A 23,637-nucleotide genomic window follows, 5' to 3' on the forward strand; every position below is an offset into this window, starting at 1 on the left:
ACACATCACCCGCGGCTGCTTTTGAACTGCAAGGGCTAGAGTTGAGCGGTTGCAACAGAGACTGCCTGGCCTACAAAGCCTGAAATATTTACTATCTGGCCCTTGACAAAGTCTGTTGATTTATACGAAAAGCCCAGAATAATCTATGTTATCCCTTGATAGGCGCCTGGCAAAATAAATTGTGGCACATTCACAGGGCAGAACAGAGGGCAGGTATTAAAAAGAGAGACTGGGGAGGGGTTACCTCTCGGGAGGGAGGGCGTATTTTTCCTCTATATTCTTTTGTACTAGTTTGTTTTATTCTTTAAGCCATTAAAAAAAAACTGGACTTTCCGAAAGGATGGAGTGGCTGATGGCACAGGGAGAGGCCACCGTGCTGTTAGAAACTCAAGTACCAAGAGTGCCCTCTGCGCAGGCATGGTCTCTGGTCTCCTAGTCTCTCAGCTGTTAGGACAGACATGAAGAGGGGCACGGCCTGCCGTCCCTTGTCGGTGTGTCCTGACCCCCAACCGCTGAGTCAAGTCTCTGGACAAGGAGAGGTGCAAAAAGAAGTAAGGGCCAGGCACCTCGGAGGCACCCACGGGCTGCCTCAGGACTCTGGGACTGTCCTTACTGGGCCAGTTGGCGCCCCACCCCCCCACTTCACGCCAGGGCAGCACCGCTGAGCAAGCAGCGCCCCCATCCTTCGACTGCAAGGACCGCCTTGCCCTTGGCTAAGCCTCCTCCCAGGACCCCCGCCCACTCAGGGAGCCCCCATCACCAGCCCCAGGGGTTCAGAAGGCACCTCAGGCAGGCGGCGACGCTTCCATCTGGAATCGTTTAATGAGTCTACTTCTTACACGCATAATTATAAAAGAATAAGAATCGACAAAAATATTTTCTTTTCATAATGTGTAGAGGTGGTTCGTCTCTGGTGGGGTGTTTTTTTGTTTTGTTTTTTTGTTTTTTTCCTACCCGCCCCTGGCAGAACTCTCGGCGGGAGGGAAAGGAAGGAGTAAGGATAACCCTGAGGCGGGGAGGGTTCCACTCCCAGCCCTGGAACCCCGGTCTGGGCTGGCGGGCCAGGCAGAAACGTGTGGTGGAGGGCTGGGCTGGGGAGAACGGGGCCGGGTGCGCTTCAGAGCCTGCCTGAAAGCCGGGCCGGAAGGCTGCCCCGCTTCCCTGCACACCGCTCACGGCCTGCCGGGCACGACTCCTGCTGTGGGCTTCGGGTGCCGGCTGGGGTGAACCCTGTGGCCCAGCGGCAGACCCTGAATCTAGATTTAGGCACCCCTTGCTATCTTTCTTTTAAATAATTCATAAAAATGCCCACCCCCAAAAAGAAAAAACGAAACACAAATATGAAGTGGGCGGGTGGGGAGGAAAGGCAACCGCATGCTTCTGCGCCGGTGGCCGGGCTGGGCCTGGGGGTCCCCGGGGCAAAGGCTGGCTCCTCCGAGTCTCTTCTGGCCTCCAGTGCCCAGCGGAGTTGAGGCTCCCGCTCCTGGATGACAGGGAGAGGAGGGATGGCTTGAGGAAGTGCCTCGTGGACGTTGGCTTCATCTCTCCATCCTGGCCACGAAGAAGCAGCAGGCTGAAACCCCAGGAGCGTTAACGAAAACAGTAAAAGGCGTTGGGGCGAAGGCGGCAGCTCCTGGGGCGGGCGGTCTGGCGGGGCCGGTGGGAGGAGGCGCTGCACAGGGCCTGCAGGGCCGCTCAGTCCCTCCGGCAACGGCGGCAGCGAAGCCACTTGTGCTCTGACTGTGCAGGCCCGCACGCGGCGGACCGCGGGCTCAGAGGTATTCCTGTAGAAAGTGCAGCAGTGTGACTTCATAGTGCTCGCCGGACTCGGGGCAGCGGATGCTGTGTCTCTCGTTGGGGTATATCTGGGTGGACAGAGAAGGCAAGGCTGGTGGCACCGAGGCACCCCTGCACCCTGTGCCCTGCTACCCCCGAACCCCTCCACCCCCGGGCTCAGAGTGTCTCTCCTCAGGGCCTCGGTCCCACCCCCGCCCCCCAACCCCCGGGAGGGTGCAGGAAGGGAAGAGGTCTTGCTCCGGCACTGAGGGACCCAGGTTCGAATCCCCCCTCCACGGCCAGCTTGCTGTGTTAATTCTGGGCAAGTGACAGCCTGCCTGACGGCAGCCCCCCATAAAAGCTGAGCGAAGAATTCAGACCCTGTAGGGTCTTTGTGGCCTGGGCAAGCGAAGGTCTCAAACACAGAGGACTTGCACATACGAAAGCCTTAAGAAACTGTGCTGCTGCTCTGTCCCCCAAACCCAGAGAGCTGCAAGGAACCCAGCTCCGTGAGTGGCTGGGGCTTCATGTCTCACAGATGTTTGGTGCCTCCAACTGAGCCACGTTCATTTCGCCAACAGGCCCCATTGGGGATTATACATGCTAAGGCCCCAGGACAGCCTCTCTACCCCAGGCTGTGCCAGGTGTTTTCCTGGGTCTGCTCACCACCTGAGGGGGGTCATCCCCAGAGAGAAACGGCAGCATGCTGGTGCCAAGGGCCATGCCCAAGGAATCACCCAGTCCCTGAGGCCTGGCTGAGCGCATGTCCAGGCTCTTGGGTAGATGGTGACAGGGACGCAGGTCTTGCCTCTGGCTATGAAATGAGGGCTCCTGCACCCCAGCAGTTCTCAGAGGAGCCCTAAGGGCTCATGGGGTAGGCGTGAAACCTGCTCCAGACCCTAGGAATGCACCGAACTGCCCAGAAATCTCCCCTCCTCCACCCTCGCCTTGATGAATCCTTCCTGGATGAATCACAAGTCTGATCATATGGTCCCCAGCTCAGAGGTCCACAAGGACTTGCCAGCCTGAGATCAAGACCTGGACTCCTGGGTCCTGCTGCCCCTACAGCCTCACGGGCCCCACTCCTTCCAGGCCCGGGGCAGCGGCACTGCCTGGGACAGACCCCGCTGCACCCACCCCTTCATGCCACCCTGGGTCTGGTTACTTCTTCCTCCTTCTGGGCTGTGAGGGCAGGAAGAGGGTCCATCTGGCTCCCCACTGTGCTCCCAGCCCCCAGGCCTGACATCTGACAACAAACGTGATGCACCAACAAGCTGGGGCTGTCAGCCTCCAGGCCAACTGCTGCCCGGTGTTTGAAGAGGAAGGTGGGCGTGCTCCATCTCCCCCACTCGCAGCCCCCAAGGGAGTGTCTTGTCTCACCTTCACAAGCCTCTGGGACCCCCTTGTGTGCCAAATGCTTTTCCTGAGAGAACTCATTTGACCCTCACAAGCTCTGGGAGGCAGGGGTTATCACGCCCATTTCACAGATGAGGAGACAAGGCCCAAGGTTAAAGGACCTGCCACCAACGGCCGCATGGGAAGGGAGTGGCTATCCCAGCAGCGAGGCTCAGGGCTTCAGGCTCAGAAGGGACAGGTGAGGATCCATCCTGGCCCCGCCTGACTCCTTTGCTCTGATGTGCAGCTGCCTCTGGCCTGTGTTTGGAGAGCATGTGCAGCTGGGGGGGGGGACTGCCAAGCAACGCCCAACCCAGCTCTTCACCCACAGGGAGCCCCGCCTCCCTCCTGTCCTGTCTGGCAAGCGCATGCCCAGCCACAGGTCCCTGCGGCCTGTCCCTCCTGCCCAGTGACCCTCAGTTTCCCCATTTGTTGAATGGCAACATGTCTTCCCCTGACACCTCAGAGCGCATGGAGGCGTCCAGGAAGCGGAAAGACTGCAGGGCAGCAGCAGGTAATAAAATCTGTCCCTCTCGCCTCCAGCACACCCACCCCCCACTCCTCCGAATCCACCAGACCTCTCGCTCCCCACTCCCGCCCCCTTTCCTTCCGGGACAACTGACTGTGGTTCATGTCCCACTGGCCCCCATGGGCCTCTGTCTACAGGGCTGCCAGAGGGAGGCCTGACACCTCGCCTCACCCTTCGGAACAAAACACAGCCCTCCCCTGAGGCCCACCCCTTACCGCTGAAGCCCCGCCCTCTCACAAGGTTCCGCCCCTTACTGCTGAAGTCCCGCCCATCAGCGGAGGCGTCAGGCGGCTTGCCATGCCGGTCACCACATCCTGCTCCCAGCTGTTCTCCTGCTGGCTCCAGCTACCCTGGTCTCCCGTCCTGGAGCTGCTCCCTCCTACTAATTTCCTGTCTGGTGTCTTCCACAGCCGCCCCCAAGGCCTAGATGAGTCCCCACTTACTCTTTAGCACCCTTAAATGTCACCTCTTCGGGGAATTATTTTCTGACCCCCGTCAAGGGACACCCCCCCCGCCCCGCCCCCAGATGCTTTCAGTATTCTGTACAGTTCCTTCAAAGCAAGGTTCCTGGCGCGCATGCGCAATCATTTCGGTAACATCAGCCTCCCTCCACCGGGCCCAGTTCCCAGGTGTCGCCAGCAGAAGGTGGCGCGGACCCGGAGCGATCAGCGCACGACTGCTGAATGGTGGTCGGGACCCAGGGAGCCGGCTAAGTGTGGAGCCAGGCAGTCAGGTGTGAGGATGGGGGCGCGGCCACGGGTGCCCCAACCCACTGCTGCCCACGCAGCGGGCTCCTGGGAGGAGCCACCCACCTGGAGCTGGTAAGGCTTTCCTGCTCGGATCAGTTGAGAGACGAGGAAGTTTGTGTGGAAAAAGTGCACGTTCTCATCCAGGAAGCCGTGCAGGATGAGCAGGCGGTTGGGCCTGGAAGACAAGGTGGGCGTGAGGGTCTGGGGCGAGACCCCCTTCTCCCGCCCATAGGCAGTCACACCACAGTCCACGCTCAGCCAGGGCTGGGGGCCCAGGGTCCCGTCCCAGCCCCAGGACAGCGAGGGCGGAAGCAGCAGCTCATCAGCAGAACGTGGCGGAACTCAAATCCCGTGCACAGTGCACAACTGGCGGGTCTGGGAGACCCCTCACTTCCTTCCAGGCGAGGAGGGGAGGGGTGGGCGCAGAGGCTGTGCCTGGAATGCCCTGAGCTCGGGGAAGCTTCTGGAGCAGTGCTGCCCACAGGCACTCTGAGACGATGGAACGTTCTAGACCTGCGCCACCCATCGCCACCAGGTGGCTACTGAGTGCCTGACATGTGGCAAGGGTGGTCGAGGAACCTTACTTTTTAAAAATTTGATTTATAAATAAAAATAACTTATTGACGTGACGCACAACCTAAAATTTACTAATTTTAAAGGGATTTCGGGGCATTTGGTGCAGTCACAGTGTCGTGCAGCCATCATGTCTATCCTGAGCTGCAGAGCACTTCCACCACTCTGGAGCAAACCCCTGTGCCCATGAGCAGGCACTCCCCACCCTGGGCAACGACTGGTCATCTGTCTCCACGGTTTTACTGTTCTAGTGAATTGGGATGAATGTGAACGTCAATCGGAGTGGCCATGGAGCAGTGGGTTCTGAGCTTGGCTGCATGACAGCACGCCACTGTGGAGCCCAGGCCACCCTCCAGACTAGAGAGCAGCCTTGCGGGGAGAGGGGCCCTGGCGGGGTCAGCCTGTGACGAGAACCCTGGCACTAAAGGTGGGGCCCAGGTTCACCAGACAGAGCCACACCAGAAACTGGCCACGCCAGTTTCTTTTCAATCGGCGAATCAGAAGCCAATGCCCAAAGCATTGACGTGGGACATCAGAGCTGTTCCAACACACCTACATGTTAGAACCACTGTGGACCTGTGTTCTGAACTACGGTGTCAAAACCCACAAGACAGAGGCCGTTCAGGTTCAAAACTGACTCAGGGGGTCCATGGTGGGCCGCATGTTTGGGGGATGAGGGGAGCCAGCACGTGCAAGGTGTGACTCTAGACCTTCCCTTCTATCTTTCTGGGAGCAGGGCTGGGGGGCTTCCCTCCCTCCTCGCTCCAAGAGAACCCAGGCACCTGCTTTCAGTGAGGAGCGGTGAGGAGGGAGGGCTGCGGGAGCAGAGGGGACCAAGGGGCAGGCACAGTGGGAGGTGCGGAAGCCACGCCCAGCCGGCCACAGGTGGGCCAGCCCTGGCGACCCTGAAGTCAGGGCAGGTGGGGGTCTTACTCATTGGGCAGCTTCTCCACGTGCAGGGCCACGGAACCCGCCTCGTAGCCAAGCTGGTTGTTTTCTGGGACATCCATGTAGCGTTCTGTGTACCCTGTGTCGTAGGCCATCCAGACTGTGACCGGAGCACCTGCGATGGCCACCTGAGGGCCACAGTGGATGGAGCGGGGGGAGAGAGAGAGAAAGAAAGAGAGAGACACATACACACAAAGGTCAGGTCCTGGGAGCCTGCGCTTGGCCGGCTGTCCCGGGGCCTCCCCCAGAGGACGTGAGGAGCGGGCATGCACACGGGGGCTGGCAGGGGAGGGGCCCTCAGACGTGTCTCCCCCGTGGACCGTGCATTGTCTCGGGAGGGTGGGTGAGCTGAATGAGCACGCCGGGGCCGGGATCGGCCCCTCCCTGGGCCCACTGCCTTCCTGCCGCCTCCGCCTCCTCATCGCCGCCCCGCGGTGCCCTGACAGTGCCGCCGGCCTGGGGGCCCCTCCCCCGACGCTCTTCACACCATGCCCCACCTCTGCCCATCCGAGGCCGGGGTCCCGGGCTCAGCCTCCCACAGAGAGCTGCTGGCGGGGTTTTGTGCAGCCGGACGCCATCCTGGGGTCAGCAGTGGCGGGCAATGAGGAGGGGGGCTCGGCCCCATGGGGCTGCTGCGGGGAGAAACAGCCACGTGGCAAGGCCCCTGCCAAGATGCCTCCCCCGGGGGGGCGGGCTCCAAGGGGCACGGGTGGGCGCTGGCAGACAGGAGGGAGGAGGTGGGGACAGGACCCACCTTGAACACCTGGGGCTTGTGGATCAGCCCCATGAGCGAGAGGAAGCCTCCATAGGACCAGCCGTGGATGGCAACCCGGCTCAGGTCAATGAAGCCGTACTTCTCGGCCACGAAGTGCAAGCCCTCCACCTGGTCCTCGATCTCCACCTGGCCCTGGGGGATGAGGCCAGGCACCTCTCAGTGGCCTCCTCCCAGGCACGCGCCCTGCTGTCCCACCTCTTCCCTTGCAGGGAGCCCTCTTCCTCTTGGATCAAAAGCAGCTCTCTGGAAGCTACCCCTCTCTCCAGGCCCCATGCAAATCTGCTGTCTGGGGTGGCGGTCAGACAGGCCTGGCACCAACCCTGCCCCGCCATCCCCTGGCTGACTCTGAGAAAGTCATGTCCCTTCTCTGGGCCTCAGTTTCCTCATCCCCAAAACGAGGACGTCAACATGAATAGGACCGAGTCTACAGTGGGTGTGAGGATGAAACGAGATGCCGAGTGTCCTGTACTCTGAGGCCTGGCGTATGCTGAGGCTTGATGAACAGCTGGTGTCATCACCGTCATCACCACCGCCAGCACCATCCTCATCACCACCACCACCATCATCATCCTCATCACCGTCCTCATCCTCATCACCATCTCCACCTTCATCACCATTATCCTCAGAATCACCACCACCATCACCATCCGCATCACGATCACCATCGTTATTATCACCACCACCACCATCACCACCATCAGCACCACTTCCACAGCCACCAGTGCCTGTCTTGCCCAACCCTTGGGACTTCCTGCTGATCAGGCCTATAATGACGTGTCTGGCTGCATCTGGGTTTTAGGCACCAGGTGGGGCGTGTGTCTACCTGTCTCCCCATAGGCCCAACTCAGAGCTGAGCAACAGAGTGGATGTTCCCTCTGGTTCCAAAGGCCGCCCCACTTATGACTGACATCCTGGCCAGGACCATCTTTGATGAAGGTGCCCCAGGGCCACCCCCAAGCCCCAGGTCCCCCTTCACCACACAGGAAGGGACTGAGAAGAGATGTTACCATTTGGTTTTTCAGGGCCCCTTCAAATCGGAGCCCTCGCTGACAGGAGCCCCTGCCGTCAATCACGACCACGGCGTAGCCCAGAGACGCCAGAGTGTTAAGCCGCAAATACTTGATTCCTTTGAAGGAGTTATTGACCAGCTGCACCTGTGGGGAAGGCGAGATGAGGCGAGTGTGAGAAATACAAGTAAAACACCGGCAGGATGGGCTAGACAGGCGAGACGCCAGCGGGATGGGACGGGGGCTTACAGCCTGAAGACGGGGCCTGTGCTCTATCGTGAAGGCTATGGATGGCCCTGGGCAGGTTGTGGAAGTGGTGGGGAGGGGAAGGTCAGACGGGGGCCCACTGTGCACCAGGCCTTGTGCTTGGGATGTGCTACAGAGAGGAAGGCCCCGGCCAGGCTCCCTTCTCGGCCAGGGACTCTGCCCCAGGCCCTCCATGGAATTACTCCCTTATTTCTTCAGCCTCTTTCTTTTCTACCCTTCAGTTATCTCTAAAAACAGACACAAAAACTGCTGCGGGTGGCGGGCACTGTGTTCCCCAAGTGACGTCACTTACGCTAGTCCCTTATTTGGCACGATGAATGTTTGGGGCCTTATCGTCCTCTGCGGGTAGGGGCATCCCGCTGACTGTAGGGTGTTGACAGCATCCGAGGCCTCTACCCACTAGATGCCAGGAGCATCCCCCACCCTAGCTGCGACAACTACAAACGTCCCCAGACATCACCAAGTACCACCTGGGGGACAGACCACCTCCAGCAGAGAACCGCTCTCTTAGATGGACCTGCTTGCCAACCTGCCTGCCTGGCCTGTCCCCTTCACAGAGAGCTGGGCCCAGGGCCCTTGGCCACCTCTGTCCCCAAGCTGGTGACCAGGGGTGAGAGTGGGTCACTGCTGGGCAGGTGGCCCAGACACACACGCCGGGTTTAGGGGGGCTTCCCAGAGGGACACGGGAGTATCAGCAGGTGAAAGGGTGGCTGTGCCGGAGAGTGCGGTGTGCGGAGAGCCAGGGGCCCCCAAGGACCCCGCGTGGCCAGTGGGGATGGGGAGGGGCACTGGGGGAGGGGGGAGGGTGTGGGGAGCAGGGCAGCGCCCACCTGCGGGCCTCCGTACACAAAGAGGACAGTGGGGTGCTTCTTCCCTGGCTGCACGGCGTGCGGCTTGTAGATCATGCCATAGAGCTGCACATCCGAGCGCGTGTGGAAATGGAAGATTTCCGGGGGCACGTAATCCGGGGGACAGCCTGCGGAGACAGAGTGGCTGTGGCTCCGAGGGCCGGGCTGGGCCGGGGCGGGCCCGGGAAGCCCACCTCGAAGCAGGGCCCATGTCTGGCCGATGCCCACACTCCCCCAGCCCCGGAGGGTGGACCGGAGGCACCCCATCTCCTGTGCTGCCCGACAGTTAAAATCAGAGGCTGAGGGCGGAAGTGACCCTGCACCCTGTGAGCCAGCTCGGGTCAGGCCACAGTCTGGCCGGGACCAACTCCAGAGCCCCGACACTGGCTCATCTAGTACGGAGGTGATGACAACGCTGGGATCTGATTAATGGACAGTTTCATGGCGGGGAGGGGGCTCTCTCTGATTTTCATGGTTACCTGTGTCTTTGCAAAGCAACACTGGTTTTCCAATCCAGTGGTGAAGACAACTCTTCCTTTAAGTTCATTTAGGTTAAACAGAGTGTCCATTTAAGAGGAAAATAAGTAAATAGCGATGTAGGTCAGGGGTCTGCAAATATTTACTGTAAAAAGCTAAGTAGTAAGTATTTTTGGCTTTACACGCAGAACAGCCGTCGTGTGTCTCTGGGTTGTAACCACGCTCGTCGCTCTGTATCCTCAGGGGATTGGCTCTAGGGCGCTCCTCAGATACCCAAACCTGCCAGTGCTCAAGCCCCTCATGTGAAATAGCACCGTATCTGCATATAACCTATGCAAACCTTCCCACGTGCTTTAGCTTTAAGTCACCTCTAGGTTACTTGTAATGCCCGATACCAAACGTTATGTAAATACGATGCAAGCGCTATGTGAACAGCTGCCACGCACAACTCAAGTTTTTCTCTTTGGAATGCTCTGTGGTTGGCTGCGTCCGTGTGGCTGTGGCTAGGGAGGGGCTGACTATACTTGACTCTGCTGCTGCTGCAGCCCCAAAGTCACCACGGGTGATGCCAAAATGACTGGACGTGGCCGGAGTTGGCCCACGGGCCAGCTTGTCAGCTTCTCACAGATGTGGTGAGACTGGACTTTTGGGGCAGCGGTGCCCCCGTCTGCCTGCCTGCACGCCGGGGGCTGGGGATCGGGACACCCGCACCCCCAGTGCTGCCCCACTGGCTGTGCTGGGTGCCTTGGCAGGCCCCTCCCTTCCCTGTTTCCTCTTCTGTGAACCAGGGCCAGAGTTCCCACGCTGTCACGTCCATGGTGACATGGGGAGAGTCAGGGCCTGAGCTGTCAGATGGAGGGGGCTGCTTACTTATTCAGCTTTCGGGGGCAGTGATGTGACAAACTGTTTTCCAGCCCATAAAACCCACCCCAAACTCCAGGGATTCCTATTTCCTACAATGTTCTAGAAATCTGCAAGTGGCAGGGCTGGGCTCAGGAAAGGGCGTCCTCTTTGGTGAGCGCTTCCTATGAGCTAGGCGCTACGTGAGCGCTTGGTTTACATCCCATGGGGGGCCACTGGACCGTTCAGAGGATAAGCAAACATTTCAGCGAGATGAGCTGACTTGCCTTCGCTTCCGCAGCCAGCATTGGAACATGGGGTCAACCGGGCAGAGTCCTGGCACCCCGGAGGCTCCTGGGCAAACTGACAAGCTGCCTCGTGCTCCCCGAGGCCCCTCACGACCTACTCCCAGCTCCTTCCACAAATGAAGGCTCTGGAGCGTCTGCTCTGCACAGGCGCCCTTGGAGACGGCCGCCCCTGAGGACGAGGATGGCCCGTGTAGGGACCCCATCCATCTGGCAGAGTTGGCTCCTGCACCGAGTATGTGCTCCATCCATAACAGCAGCACAGAAACCAGAGACTGTCTCGGGGGGCCCACAGGACAGGTCGGGGCCTGTGGTTATGCTCGACCCGCTCTCGGGGCCGCGCCGCTCAATGCCTTGTGCTCGCCCAGATGGCCCCCTCTCACCTGCCTTATTTACCAGGCCTGCGACGAGCAAGCTGGGGCTCCCCAGGGGAAGGACTCGCTCAGGAGCCCGGGGGCCTGGGGCTACTCACTGGCCGCCTCCATCATGCTGGCCCAGAACCGGGGCTGCTTGTGCAGGGGGTCGTCGTCGGGGCCGCTCAGCTTGTAGACATGCACGCAGGGTGGCGTGCCCACGCTGCTGTAGTGGCTGATGAACATGTCGAAGTTCTGCAGGCGGGACGGGGTGCTGAGACCGCGGGGCGCCTCCCCCTCCCCCTCCCTGCTCGCCCGCCACCTGCATCAACCACATGCCATCTTCACCCCGTGTGGTGTGTTCCCCTGCCTAACTCTGCTGCTGTTACCACCAGCCCTGCCTTGCACATAAGCAGACTGAGGTGAGAGGAGCCTGTCCCCTGGCCAGGGGACCCCAGGCGGAGGCCGCTGGACCCAGCGGGGGTGGGGGTCAGAGCCAGACCTGCCCGATGCCAGAGTGTGCCTATCTTGCTGGTTCTGCAGCCAGCAAACAGCCACTGGCTGCTTGTCCGGGATGGGGGTAGCCCTGTGCTCACGTTCCAGAATGCTGCCTGATCTTCCAGAATGTTCCAAGGGAGAGAGCATCAGGGAGGTGCCCACCTGGCTCATGGAGCAGCTGTGGGAGAAGCCGGGCGTGGTGAGGCGCACGATCTCGCCGGCTGACTCGTAGCTGACCACGTAGAGGTGGTGCTCCAGGGGCGTGTCCTTCGTGCCTTGGAAGTACACCAGCTTCGTCTCCTCGTTGACCCAGATCTGCGGGGGCACGGGGGCTCTTGGTGACAGGGCCGCCCTCCCCACCCCCAGGGAGGGCCCAGCGTTCTGTGGACAGGGGACCCGTTCTCTCCGAGCTGGCTTGAGCCCACAGGCTGGAGAGCTGTCTGGGAGACTTCACAGACCCCGTGGGGCAGGAGCAGACCCCACTAGGGCTGGGCTAACTGCGTGTTCTCCGGTCTGACTTGCAATCAGAACTCCGGGTCTGGACAGCTCCTTCCAGGCAGATCCAGATCAGCCGCTGAGGGGGGCTGAGGCCCCAGTGCTGGGACAGAGGCTGAGGGAGGGCCTGTCCTGGGCCTGCCAGTCCCCGGCCCTGGTCCCCAGTGGGGACAGCCCACCTCTCTGACCCAGGTGCTCAGGGTTAAGAAGTGGTAATTCCCTGCCCCACCGGTTTCCTGGGGGAACGCCCATCAGACCCCTGGCATGGTTCTTAGGCACTGTCCTCAGGAGGTGCAGGAAGGAACCTTGCTCTGGGGCCGGGAACAGGCACTGCCTTGCTGGGGCTGACCACGCAGCACAGATGCTTAAAGAGGCACTTCAAAAAGGCACATCCTCCGAACCGGCAATTACACCCCTGGGAATTGCTCCTGAGGACTCCACCAGAGAGGTGAGTTCAAAACGAAGGCACAAAGGTGCTCCAAGTGGTCTTCAGACTAAAGAGAGGTGACACCCTGAATGCCCAAAAGACGGACTGGCTCCGTAATTACGGCACAGTTCTCCGTGGCCACATAAAGCTGTACTGTCTAAAAAAACCCTACAAATCCTCTAAAATTATGATGCTCCTGTGGAGATGTGTGAAAATAGGAAAGATTTGCAGTGATTTCCCCCCGTGGTCACCTCTGAGGCAGAGTGGGGAGGTCACAGGGGTCTGGGGTGAGGATGGAAGGGGATTATTTAGAACGATTCAATTTTTACAACAAACACTGATGTGTTCGCTGTCACGGTACTTGAAAAATAAATGCTGGTTTTCTAGAAATGGAGGATGTCGTGGGAAAACCCCACACCACAGGTAGTTAAGTCGTGTGCTGCTGTCGTCACAAGGACCGTGTTAGAAGATATGCAGGCAGGAAGGATCTCCAGGTGGGGGACCCACCGAGGCCCGGGGCCATGGCACAGGCCACGTGGAGCACGCGGCCGTGGCGGTGGCAGAGGGCTCTCTTTCCCTTTTTAATTCTTAAAATGCCTTTTTTTTAAAGAAAATTTCTGGGTAAAAAGATAAGGCATGCAGAAGGTAAAACTTTCACGTTAAAGAAAGGTTTGGGGTTTTTTTTTTTTTTTGGCCGCACTACATGGCTTGTGGGATCTTAGTTCCCTGAGCAGGGACTGAACCCAGGCCCTCGGCAGTGAAAGCGCCGAGTCCTAACTACTCGACCGCCAGGGAAGTCCTTAGAGAAAGGACTGTCTTGTGTGTCTGCCAGATGCTGCGCTGAGGGCGTCCAAGTATTTTAAAGCAGGGTCCTCACCCAGGGCTGTTCTGCCCCCCAGGGACGTTTGGCAGCCTCTGGACACATCTGTGGTTGTCATCCCCACGGTGGGGGCCAGGGAGGCTGTTCCACACCCACAGTGCCCATCTCTGGCCCCGAGTGTCCATGGCGCCAAGGGAGAAACTGCTGTGGAGAGGACCAGCGCTATCTGATGGTCCCATCTCACAGGTGAGGAAACTGAGTCTTAGCACCCAGCTAGTGAGGGGCTGAGCGAGGCTATGAGCACAGGGGCCTCCAGTGAGCTTCAACCACAGCAGAGCGACTGAGTAGGGCCAGGTGTGGTCATACGGGAACGGACACAGTTACCTACAGAACCGGAACTCAGCAATAACACTTTTCTCTTGCTCGAGCGTTTTCTAACCACTATTTCCCACTGTATGAAGAGCACAGCAATGCACACTTGCACGTTAACCTCTCGAGTGTGCCCTGGGGTGGCCTCGTAAGGTCCACGCCTAGACCTGGGGCTGCCGGGTCAGGTGAGACATAGGTTGACGCTGTAATAGATGCCGCCTCTGCACCCCAGAAAGGCCGAGCCACGTCCCCTGGCTGCGCTGCCCAGGGGTGCCTGGCCCCCTTCTCTTGGCAGCCCTGGGCAGCACACAGGCAGCCCACCTCTCAACTTTAAAAGGGTTGGCCACAACTCCTCCTGGTTATTTGTATGGTTTAGTTTTTTCCATCTAAGTCTTTGGTCCAGGAGGCCTTTATGCTGGTGTGAGGCAGGGATCCAGGAGGTCTGATTAAGGGGTCTCTTTGGAAAATCTGGAATTCTGTAGACCTGGACCCCGGTGAAGATACTCTGGTCACATTTTTTTTTTTTTGCGGTACGCGGGCCTCTCACTGCTGTGGCCTCTCCTGCTGCGGAGCACAGGCTCCGGACGCGCAGCCTCAGCGGCCATGGCTCATGGGCCCACCCGCTCCGTGGCATGTGGGATCTTCCCAGACCGGGGCACGAACCCGTGTCCCCTGCATCGGCAGGTGAACTCTCAACCACTGCGCCACCAGGGAAGCCCTGGTCTTTATGATGGAGCATCGGTCGGGGAGTGGAAGGTGCACCTCTCAGCCCTGCAGCTGCATCTTTTGTTCCCAAACCTCCCGGGGCAGGCATGGGGGTGGGCCCCCGTTGGAAGCTGCAGGACAGTTCTACGGTGGGCACCACCAGTGTCCCACAGACTCACAGACTGCTGTCCTGGGGACAGGTGGCTTCATGGAGTGGATGGAGGCTACGTGAATGCTCCAGGTGGCACTGAGAATGGGCTGGGCCTCACCCACTAGGATCCAACAAAGGATGCTCAGGACAGCCTGCTTCCTGGACCCAGGGTCTCCAGCGGGTGGGAAGCACAACCCCCGTGGCCCTCGGCGTGCAGAGCAGGAGGGAGTGGCCGGGTGGGGGGGGCGGAGAGAGAAGCCACAGGCCCGGGGGGTCTGGAGGGGGCGGGAGCGCGTGTGCATTGTGTCTGTGCACATATGCGTGTACAAGCATGCATGGAGACTCGGGTACCTTGGAGCCGTGCCTTGCCAAAACCTCCCATTCGCCGCTGGTCAGTGTGATCTCCTCCTTGATGGGGCATTTAAATTCATCTGGAAGAAAGGAAAAGAGGTGAAGGGAGCCCGGGAAGCTATGATGGGGACTCAAAGCACACAACGAATTCTCCACGGAGCCCAGGCAGCCAGGTGATGGGCAGGTACACCGGCTGGGCCCCAGGGATGGTACAAGGACCCGGCACACCACGGCCCAGGGAGCGAGGTGCGAGGTTCCCACCATGTGGATGGGGCGCCAGCATTTCCCCAGAAAAACCAGGGATCTGCATTTTTATCAAAAGCACCCAATCTTCAGGACTTCTCTGGTGGTCCAGTGGTAAAGACTCTGCACTTCCTCTGCAGGGGGCGCAGGTTCAATGGCTGGCTGGGGAACTAAGATCCCATAGGCCATGTGGCCAAAAAAAAAAAAAAAAAAAAGCACCCAATTTTAGAATCCTGCAGGTCAAACCGCGACCTTCCATGCTTGGACCTGTGACTGCTTAGGCCACGTAACCAGATCTTGATTAAACTCTGGGGCTGAGCAAAGGCTCAGTGGAGTTACAGGAGGTTTTTTGGTGGGTAGGCCTCGCTGTTGAATTTTCACCAGGTACATAACAATACGGAATGTGTCTTGCCACATGTTAGAAATTATTAAGACAGTTTATGAGCACTGGCTAAAATTGTTTTCTTTCCTTTTCTTTTTTTTTTTAAATATTTATTTATTTATTGGCCACACTGGGTCTTCGTTGCTGCACATGGGCTTTCTCTACTTGCCGCAAGCAGGGGCTACTCTTCGTTGCAGTGCGCAGGCTTCTCATTGCGGTGGCTTCTCTTTGTTGTGGAGCACGCGCTGTAGGTGCGCGGGCTCAGTAGTTGTGGCACACGGACTTAGCTGCTCCGTGGCACGTGGGACCTTCCCGGACCAGGGCTCGAACCCGTGTCCCCTGCATTGGCAGACAGATCCTTAACCACTGTGCCACCAGGTAAGTCCCTAAAATTGTTTTCTATCCTCTTGGATCTGAAGCAAACTACTGACCACGTCACCTAGGGAGGGACAGATGTCCCCGCACAGATCCACAGGGCTGCACAGTCAGGAACTTCCAGTGCAGAGACCTGGGCCGGGTGACTTGTCACAAGGAGACCCGGGAGGGAGGGCTGTTCCTCCGCCCCTCACTCACCAGGGGCCGGATGTGCCACTTCCTGCCCACTCACGCCTTTGCTGACACCCACTCTGCTGGGCCCAGGTAGGGAGCCCAGTCGCACAGGCCTCCTCTGGGGCCGGCCCTGCCGACACGCCTGCTCCCAGTCCAGTCGCTGTGCCCTCAATTCTCCTGCTGCCCCCAGGAGGCCCCCAGGAGGCCTGGACGATGGCTCAACCTGCTGGTCCCCCTGCCTTGCTCCCACTCGCTCTGACTGCCCTCAGTCGTCTTCTGGGCTCAAGCCCACGCTGCTCACGGCCCAGAGGGTCCCGCAGACCATGCCAGGCTCCTCCCTCCTCCCTTCCCGGCCCCTCGCTGGGGAGCCACCTGTGTCACCTGGACACACTCCTCCTGACCGGGTCCCCCAGCCTCCTGACCGCCCTCCCACTCGGCCGGGACGCCCTTAAGGAACCCACTCCTTTGGCCTCGCCTTCTGGACCGCTCAGTCGCCTGCAGCAGGCGGAGGCCTTGAGGCAGGGCGGTGGGGAGGATGCAGTCGGGGCGCCAAAGGGCGGAGGGGAAACCAGCAGGGCCCACCTCAAAGGCAGGGGTCCCCCGGGGGCACCTGCCATGAGCCCCACTCAACAACCACCAGGCAGAACGAGAGCTCTTGGCTGCCCATTTCAAGAGGGAGGATGAGGATTTCTCCAGTGAGATCTCCAAGGCGAGGGGGTTTCCAAACAGGAAAGCAAATGCTGACGAGTGTCTCTGAGACGGCTCAGCTGGCCTGTGACGGCCGCGCTCAACCCTGAAGGACAACAACGCCCAGACGGTGGTCACTCCTTGGTCCCCATCTCACCTGACGCCCCGGCAGCTTGTGGCTTAGTCTGTTCCTGACCCTCGGGCTCCTGCGGCGCCTGAGCCCCCCGGATACCCCCTCCCTTGGGTGACCGTCTTCACACCGTGGCGGCCTCAGTCTCCTTAGCGGGCATGGCCTTGAAGCCCTGTGGCTCATCCAGGACAGTCCCACCCCCAGGGGACACTGGGTGGTGTCTGGGTTCATCTGTGGTTGTCACAACAGGGGTGCTCCTGGCATCGAGTGGGTGGCGGCAGGGATGCTGCTCCACAGGGCCCCGACACCCCCCAGAGAGTGACTCGGCCCTGATGTCCGCAGTGCCGGGGAGACCCTGCTCCAAGCTCTGAGAGCCCTGTTTGGCACTCAGACCACACCCTACCTACCCAGGCTCCGCCCTTGGTGCCCCAGCCTGTCCCCAGGCTGAGATGCCATCCGTGTGTGAGGACACCCACATTCCCACCGTGGATCCACCCTGGTCCCCAGAACCTGCACGGAGCTTCAACTTGAACACGTCCAAAACCCAGCTCAACAGTTCTCTCCTAAACTGTCCCCTCAGAGTCTTTCTGTCTCAGACTGGAACTCCAAAACCCTTTCAGACGTCCACGCCGTCCCTCCCTCTCTTTCTCTCAGACCCCAGTGCAATCCACCGTGTCAGCTCAGCAGTCAAGTACATCCAGAATCGGGCCCACCTGGATCTAGAGCAGAGTCAGCTCAGCCCCACTGCCTGACCCCAACTTTGTCACCTCCCCCCTCCCTCAGGCTCTGCTCCATGAACAGCCACAAGAATCATTCTAAACCGGCCGAAGGTCAATGGTAAAAGCCCAGGTCCTCCCCGCGGCCCACGAGGCCCTGCGCCACCTGCCCCTTCCCCTCCCTGCCCTCCCCTCCTCCCTGTCTCCCCCTCGCTCACTCTGCTCCAGCCACACGGGCCTCCTGGCTGTCCCTCCAACACGCCAGGCCCAGCCCTGCCCTGCCGCAGGGCCTTTGCACGGGCTGACCCTCGGCCTGGAGCGCCGTGTTGTGGCTGCTTCTGCCTCCACCCGCTCTCTGCTCTGTGGCACGTTATCCACTGCTGTGCCCCTGGCCTCTCACTGTATGTGGATGATGCCTGCCTCCTCCACCAGAGCAGAGGTCTTCGCTTTTCTCTTCCTACAGTGATACCCGCCCCCCCACCCTGACCCCGCACCTAGGGCGGGGCAGCTTTTCCTATAAAGAGCCAGACAGCACAGACTTGGTGTGCAAAGGCCCTAGCATGTAGTCGGCGCTCAATAGATACTGCCGCCTGACTAAGCCGGGAGCCGGCTGTGAGAACCCTGCCAGACCAGGACTGGCACTGGGAAAGGCCGGCCTCTTAGTCACTGGCACCCACTCCCTCTGGGGCAGGACCAGGGAGCAAACCACAGGCTTGAACCACAGGCGATGAGCAAGGTGTTAGTTAGGGTCGCTCACCTTCCCCGGGGCTGAAGGGCTGGGTCCAGTCGTAGCCACGGGGCTTCAAAACAGCGGTGACTTTGTACAAGTGGCAGAAGCCGGTCTTGCACTCGTTGGCGCGGATGAAGCAGAGTTCGTCCTCTCCCTCTGGTTGGGGGAAGGGATAGAAGATGTCGTGAACCTGTCCGGGCAGAGAGAGAGAGAGAGAGGATGTGTCAGAGGCGGGGGCGGGGGTGGTGGGGGGACACATCCCTTTGAGAAAGGGGAGGCGCCGACTGCCTGGCTAGAGGTCAGACCCCACCGACTCTCCCTCCGGAGCTGGCTTCTCCACATCGCCAGCCCCCGTCCCGCTGGGGAGCTGGGGGCGGGGATGCGGGACCCCGGCCCGGGCGGGGCACACACCCCTGCCCTTACGTTGATCCACACGTCGGTGACCTCCTCGTACACCACGTGCGGCTGGGCGCTCCTGGGCACGGCTCTGGCGAAGGCTGCCCGCTGCTCCTCGTTCTCGGCGGTGGGGATGAACAGGGCCGGGGGCAGGAGGACGAGCTGAAGCCGCTGCTGTGGCCGGTCCAGGAACATGGCCCAGGCACTGGGGGGCGAGGCAAGAGAGGACCGGCACCTCAGGGGCCAGCGGAGGCCAGCCAGGGCCCAATGGCCCCCTTTCCACACTTGTGTTTGATCAGAACGGCACCTCCTTTGCCGACCTCACTGACACCTGAGCAGGTGACCCTGCAGCACGCAAAGGGTCCGTAGCCGGCACGTCCGCTCAAGGGGAGACGGGGGTGCTGACAGAACCGTGCAATCCAGCTTGTTCTGAAAACACCTCACATCATTTGTAAACTTGGCCGACTTCTGCCAAATCCTCAGCCTTTATTTATCCTTTGTTTCATATTCTACTCTAAGTGGACAGTTTCTTTTTTTTTTCCCCCCCCAGTCGTGCTGCGTGGCCTGTGGGACCTTAGTTCCCTGACCAGGGATCGAACCCGCACTCCCTGCAGTGGAAGCACAGCGACCTCACCACTGCACCACCAGGGAAGCCCCCAAAATACTCTTCTTTGGATCTCCCCCTGCATCACTGAAAAACGGACAAGCCATTCTTGGCTTGTGGGCTGTATGGTAATGGGCAGCGGGCTGGATTTGGCCCCCGGGTGGCGGTTTGGGGCCCTGGTTTAGAGGTGTCTGCCCCAACTTGGACAGGAGAGGTAGAAAGTGACTGCGAAGGGACACCTTCTGCCTAGTGAGGGAGACGCTCACTATTTGCCGTCGCGTGTCCAGCCGGCCCTGGCGATGTACTCCACCTTCGGGAAGAGCGTGCTGAAGGGTTGCACCAGCTCCTTCTCTTGCGTCGACACAATCTAAAGGCAAAGCAGACTCGGGTCACAGTCCGGCCTGCCCATGTGCTGCCCAGGAGGAGACAGCCACTGTTGGGGGGCACTGTGTCCCCCCCGGCTCCACATGTTGGAGCCCTAACTCCTGGTACCTCAGAAGGGGGCCTTATTTGGAAACAGGGTGGTCGCAGGTGTGACTAGTTCAGATGAGGTCGTACTGGGGTGGGGGGCCCAACCTAACAGGACGGGTGTCCTTATAAAAAGGGACAGAGGCACCACTCAGGCAGAGAACGTCTTGTGACGAGACATAGGGAGCAGGCGGCTGTCTCCAAGCCAAGGGGGGCTGCCTGGAACAGATCTTCCCTCAAGGCCTCGGAAGGAGCCAGCCCTGTCAACACCTTGATTTTGGACCTTTAGCCTCCAGAACCGGGAGATGATGAACTTCAGTGGCTTAAACCTCCCAGTGGTACTTTGCTATGACAGCCTGTTGCCTGGAAACCAAGGGCTCTGGCCTGGGCTGTCACTGAAGAGCCGGGTGGCCTTGGGTAAGACACAGCCTCTGGCTGCTGCAGCTTCCTGGAGGTGACACGGGGCTGGCAGGGCATCTCCCCGGGAGGGGTGACAGGAGAGGCGGGCAGGGCCTCAGCACGGCCCACACCCAGGCTCGCCACCAACCCCCGCCTGCCCCACCTGCCTGTTCAGTGGGCAAAACCCACGCCCGGCTCGGGACCTTGCCTATCCGACGCAGCCAGGAACCATTTACAACAGCTGGTGGGGGCTCAGCAAAGCCACTTAGGACAGATCCCTGTAGAATCTGCCGTAATGTTCTCGTCAAGAGTGCAGAAGGGGTTTGGTTAGGGCCTAATCATGCCCAAACCCAAAACCACCCCCCCAATCATGAAAATAGGTGTATTTAATCTCACGCCTCTTTTATGAAACATTACATGGGAAGCCATTTTGGCAAAAATATGCAGGGGCTTCCCGGCTCGTCCGCCTGCTCCAACCTCTACTGCGAGGGGCGTCGCCCTCTGACATCCCCACGTGGGGCTGGGCATCCCTACAGCCCTTCTCCCCTTAGCCTCCTCTGCCCTCCTGGCTGTGGGGTCCTGAGGAACGACTCCCTGGGCGATGAGGACCCTTGTCTGCGACGACGACCAGCTGACAGAGGGAAGGATGCAGAACAGATGGGGGCCGGTGAAGTGATACGTGAGGAGCTGCTCAGAGGCTGGGGTGGGGCACCCCTGGCCTGAGGTCGGGGTGCTCCAGGCAACTGCTCCCCACCCCTCTGAGCTCCCTGTTCTGGAAGCTCTGCGAGCCACCGCCCTCGCATGCCCGGGCGTCCCCTCCCCACGCCTCGGGGCCACCTGGAGGCAGGTGGGGCTGGGCTCACCACTCCCCGTCTCGGAGTCCAGGTTCAGAGTGATGGGCGGCAGGGCCCAGCCTGGAAGCCGGGGCTCCGGGCAGAAACTCTTCAGGTTCAGTTGGCCAAGAGAAGCACCTGCCATGCAATGGGGGCGAGCCGCCTCCGGACCCGTCTCCCAGCGCATACCCCGGCCCTCCTCTCCTCATCCAGAAGCTTCTCCCGGGCGCCCAGACCCCTCTTACCTTGCCCTGACTGTCGGTCTGAAACTCAGCCAGTTTCAAGGCGATCTTGGGATTCTTGCTGCCTGCAGAAACGAAAGCGAGGTGGATCTGGCAGGTGTCGCCAAGAGGGCTCAGAGCAGGTGTTGGGGGCAGTGGCTGGGGTGGGGGGTGATCCTCACAGGCAGTGACATGGCCGGCGTGGGGGGAGGGGAGGAAGGCGCCAGGTGGCCAAAGGTCTCTCTGTAGGTGCGTCACCCTCTCTGGCCCAGGCACAAAGTCCCCCAGGCAGGACTGTCTGACTTTGGGCCTGGACCTTAGTCCCGACAGTGACGTGGCAACGTCTCTGCTGTTTAAGAACATAGGTCAGGCCTGGGCTGGTGGGAGGGCCGTGAGGGGGACACAAACACGAGGAAGATGCCTCTCTGCCTCTGGAGAGCTTGAATGCTGGCTGCAAAGACAGCACACGCCCGTAACAAAAGCACCAATGATGCAAAAAGGTGGCCCACGTCCCAGTGACACAGCCAGTCTTCAGCTGTCGGGAGGCAGGTGGCCTATAGGCTGGGGTGACCGAGACATGCCCTCCAGGGTGGGATTTGGTTCAGGCCCCTGTTATTCCTACGACGGATCTCAACTCTGGCCCCCGTGGCTCTAGCACCCCAGCAGGTAATGTCTCGGTGCCTCTGTTTCCTCGTCTCTCCAACAGGGGAAGGGAAGGACCGACTTCCCCGTTCACACCAGGGACTGGAAGTTTCCGTAGGAAGGCTCTGCCTAGCACGGCCCACAGTTAGCAAGAACGAGTCTGTCGTAGGCTTCCACGGAGGTCCCAAAGATGCTGAACCTGGCCTGCACGTGTATTTTGTGTGGCTAAGTCTTTTTTTTTTTTTTAAATTGGCCGTGCCACGTGCGGCATGCAGGATCTTAGTTCCCCGACCAGAGATCGAACCCGTGCCCCCTGCAGTGGAAGCGTGGAGTCTTAACCACTGGACCGCTAGGGAAGTCCTGCTAAGTATTTTTAAATGATTCGAGCCACATTTAAGAATTGGTAGATTTCTGGGACTTCCATGTATTTCTGGGCAAACCCTGTATTCTCACAAGGCAGTGAGTGTCTGATGCGCCCCCGGAGGGGGCCCACACCTCCCACTGCCTCCCCAGGGCTCCTACTGTCTCCTGGGCCCCGAGGCAGGACACCAGTCACCACTGACGGTGGCGCTGGCCTGGCTGTTGTTCCCAAGTGCAGCCTGCTTCTCCGGGGCCATCCCTGTCTGGGTCTTGTGGGCCCATCCTGGCTGGTGTCTCACCGTGTTCTATGAGGCTTCAGAGCCGAGCCGCCCTCATGTGTCCTGGGCCCTCACCTGTCCTGGGGTACCGGTAGGAGTCCGTCTTCCTCTCCTCTAGCGCGGGAGAGGGCACGTGAATGATCTCCACCTCGGACTCGTCCACTTCCTCGTACAGGATCCGCAGCGTCTTGCAGCCTTCTGAACCTGGGAGGGGGCAGGGCAGCTGCTGAGGGTGCCGGGTGTCCCCTCTGCCGCCCCGCACCCCCCTGCCCACACGGGGACTCTGCTCTACCATGGCAGGGCCCAGACAAGAATGGTCCCTGGGGCCGGAAACCCAGCTCTGCCGTGTACTAGGCCTGAAGCCAGTCACATGTCCTCCTGGGGCCTCGATTTCCTTCCCTGTAAAACCAGAGCAAGAACGGCGCTCTTCCCAGCACGGGGAGGCAAGGGAGATGGCCACGTGGGGACTTACGGGCTGAACCACACGCCCACCCAACTCCTACATTCAAGTCTCAACCCCTGGACCTCAGATCGGGACTGTATTTGGAGATCGGGGTCTTCAAAGAGGTGATTCGGTTAAAATGCAGCCCTGAGGGTGGCCCTGATACAGTATGACTGCTGTTGCTACAGAAAGAGGTTAGGACACAGACACGCAGAGGGGAGACCACGTGAGGACAGGGGGAGACGGCAGCCGTCTGTAAGCTGAGGAGAGAGGCCTCAGAAGGAGCCAAACCTGCCGACACCTCCATCTCAGACGTCCAGCCTCCAGGCTGTGAGGTCTGAGCTGCCCCATCTGTGGGACGTGGTCACGGCCGCCCGAGCAGACTAACACTTGGGGCAGGGCTCAAGAAGGGGTACAGTGGAAGTTGTCATGAGAAGTAAGCGACTCACTGGGAGCTGACAGCCTAGCAAGGGGCGTGAGCGCTGGCAATGCCAAATCAAGGGGACGGAGCCCATGGCTGTTCCTTTCTCGGCTGCTGAGAAGGGTCCCCACCTGCTTCCTGTACCCTTGCCTGACTCACTAGGACGAACCAATGACATCCGCTGACCTCGGCCAAGCCCACCCTGCCTTCAGGTCTCCACACCTGCTCTATGGGGCGCTGGCAGCCACAGGGCCAAGGCAGTGGAAGTGCTGCAGCTCAGACTCAGCGATAAGGGCTCCTATGTCTGTCCACTGGGCATGGGTTGTTCCAGGGCCCTGAGTTTCCTGGCCAGGAAAGACCCTCTTGGGTTGCTATGGTCATGTAGCTCCACGGGTGCATGCCATGAGTGGGGCTACAGCAAACGGGGTAGACGTCCCTTGGCCTCAGCATTCAGGGGCTCTATCTGAGGGGTTCTGAG

General features: G+C 59.9%; 1 protein-coding gene across 4 annotated transcripts in view; it reads right to left on the minus strand.

The window, feature by feature from the left end:
* Window positions 1-792: 792 nt before the first annotated feature.
* Window positions 793-23,637, minus strand: part of DPP9 (dipeptidyl peptidase 9) — a 41,161-nt gene continuing 18,316 nt past the window's right edge. For 2 of the 4 annotated variants that reach the window (XM_082836390.1, XM_082836391.1), the window contains 14 exons: window positions 22,372-22,500; window positions 21,041-21,102; window positions 19,362-19,462; window positions 18,519-18,696; window positions 18,123-18,285; window positions 14,659-14,738; window positions 11,503-11,655; window positions 10,962-11,097; window positions 8,850-8,995; window positions 7,753-7,899; window positions 6,725-6,877; window positions 5,956-6,098; window positions 4,513-4,624; window positions 793-1,865 (listed from right to left, as the gene is read on the minus strand). In XM_082836390.1, the coding sequence (XP_082692516.1) occupies window positions 1,773-1,865; window positions 4,513-4,624; window positions 5,956-6,098; window positions 6,725-6,877; window positions 7,753-7,899; window positions 8,850-8,995; window positions 10,962-11,097; window positions 11,503-11,655; window positions 14,659-14,738; window positions 18,123-18,285; window positions 18,519-18,696; window positions 19,362-19,462; window positions 21,041-21,102; window positions 22,372-22,500 (1,796 nt within the window). In that variant the 3' untranslated portion in view covers window positions 793-1,772. Of the gene's footprint in view, window positions 1,866-4,512; window positions 4,625-5,955; window positions 6,099-6,467; window positions 6,603-6,724; window positions 6,878-7,752; window positions 7,900-8,849; window positions 8,996-10,961; window positions 11,098-11,502; window positions 11,656-14,658; window positions 14,739-15,008; window positions 15,623-18,122; window positions 18,286-18,518; window positions 18,697-19,361; window positions 19,463-21,040; window positions 21,103-22,371; window positions 22,501-23,637 lie in introns of those variants that run through there. The other 2 variants (XM_082836392.1, XM_082836393.1) reach the window with 2 other exon arrangements.

Source organism: Leucopleurus acutus (genome assembly GCF_964270905.1).
Source record: "Leucopleurus acutus genome assembly, chromosome: 3".
In the NCBI taxonomy this organism is placed as follows: domain Eukaryota; kingdom Metazoa; phylum Chordata; class Mammalia; order Artiodactyla; family Delphinidae; genus Leucopleurus; species Leucopleurus acutus.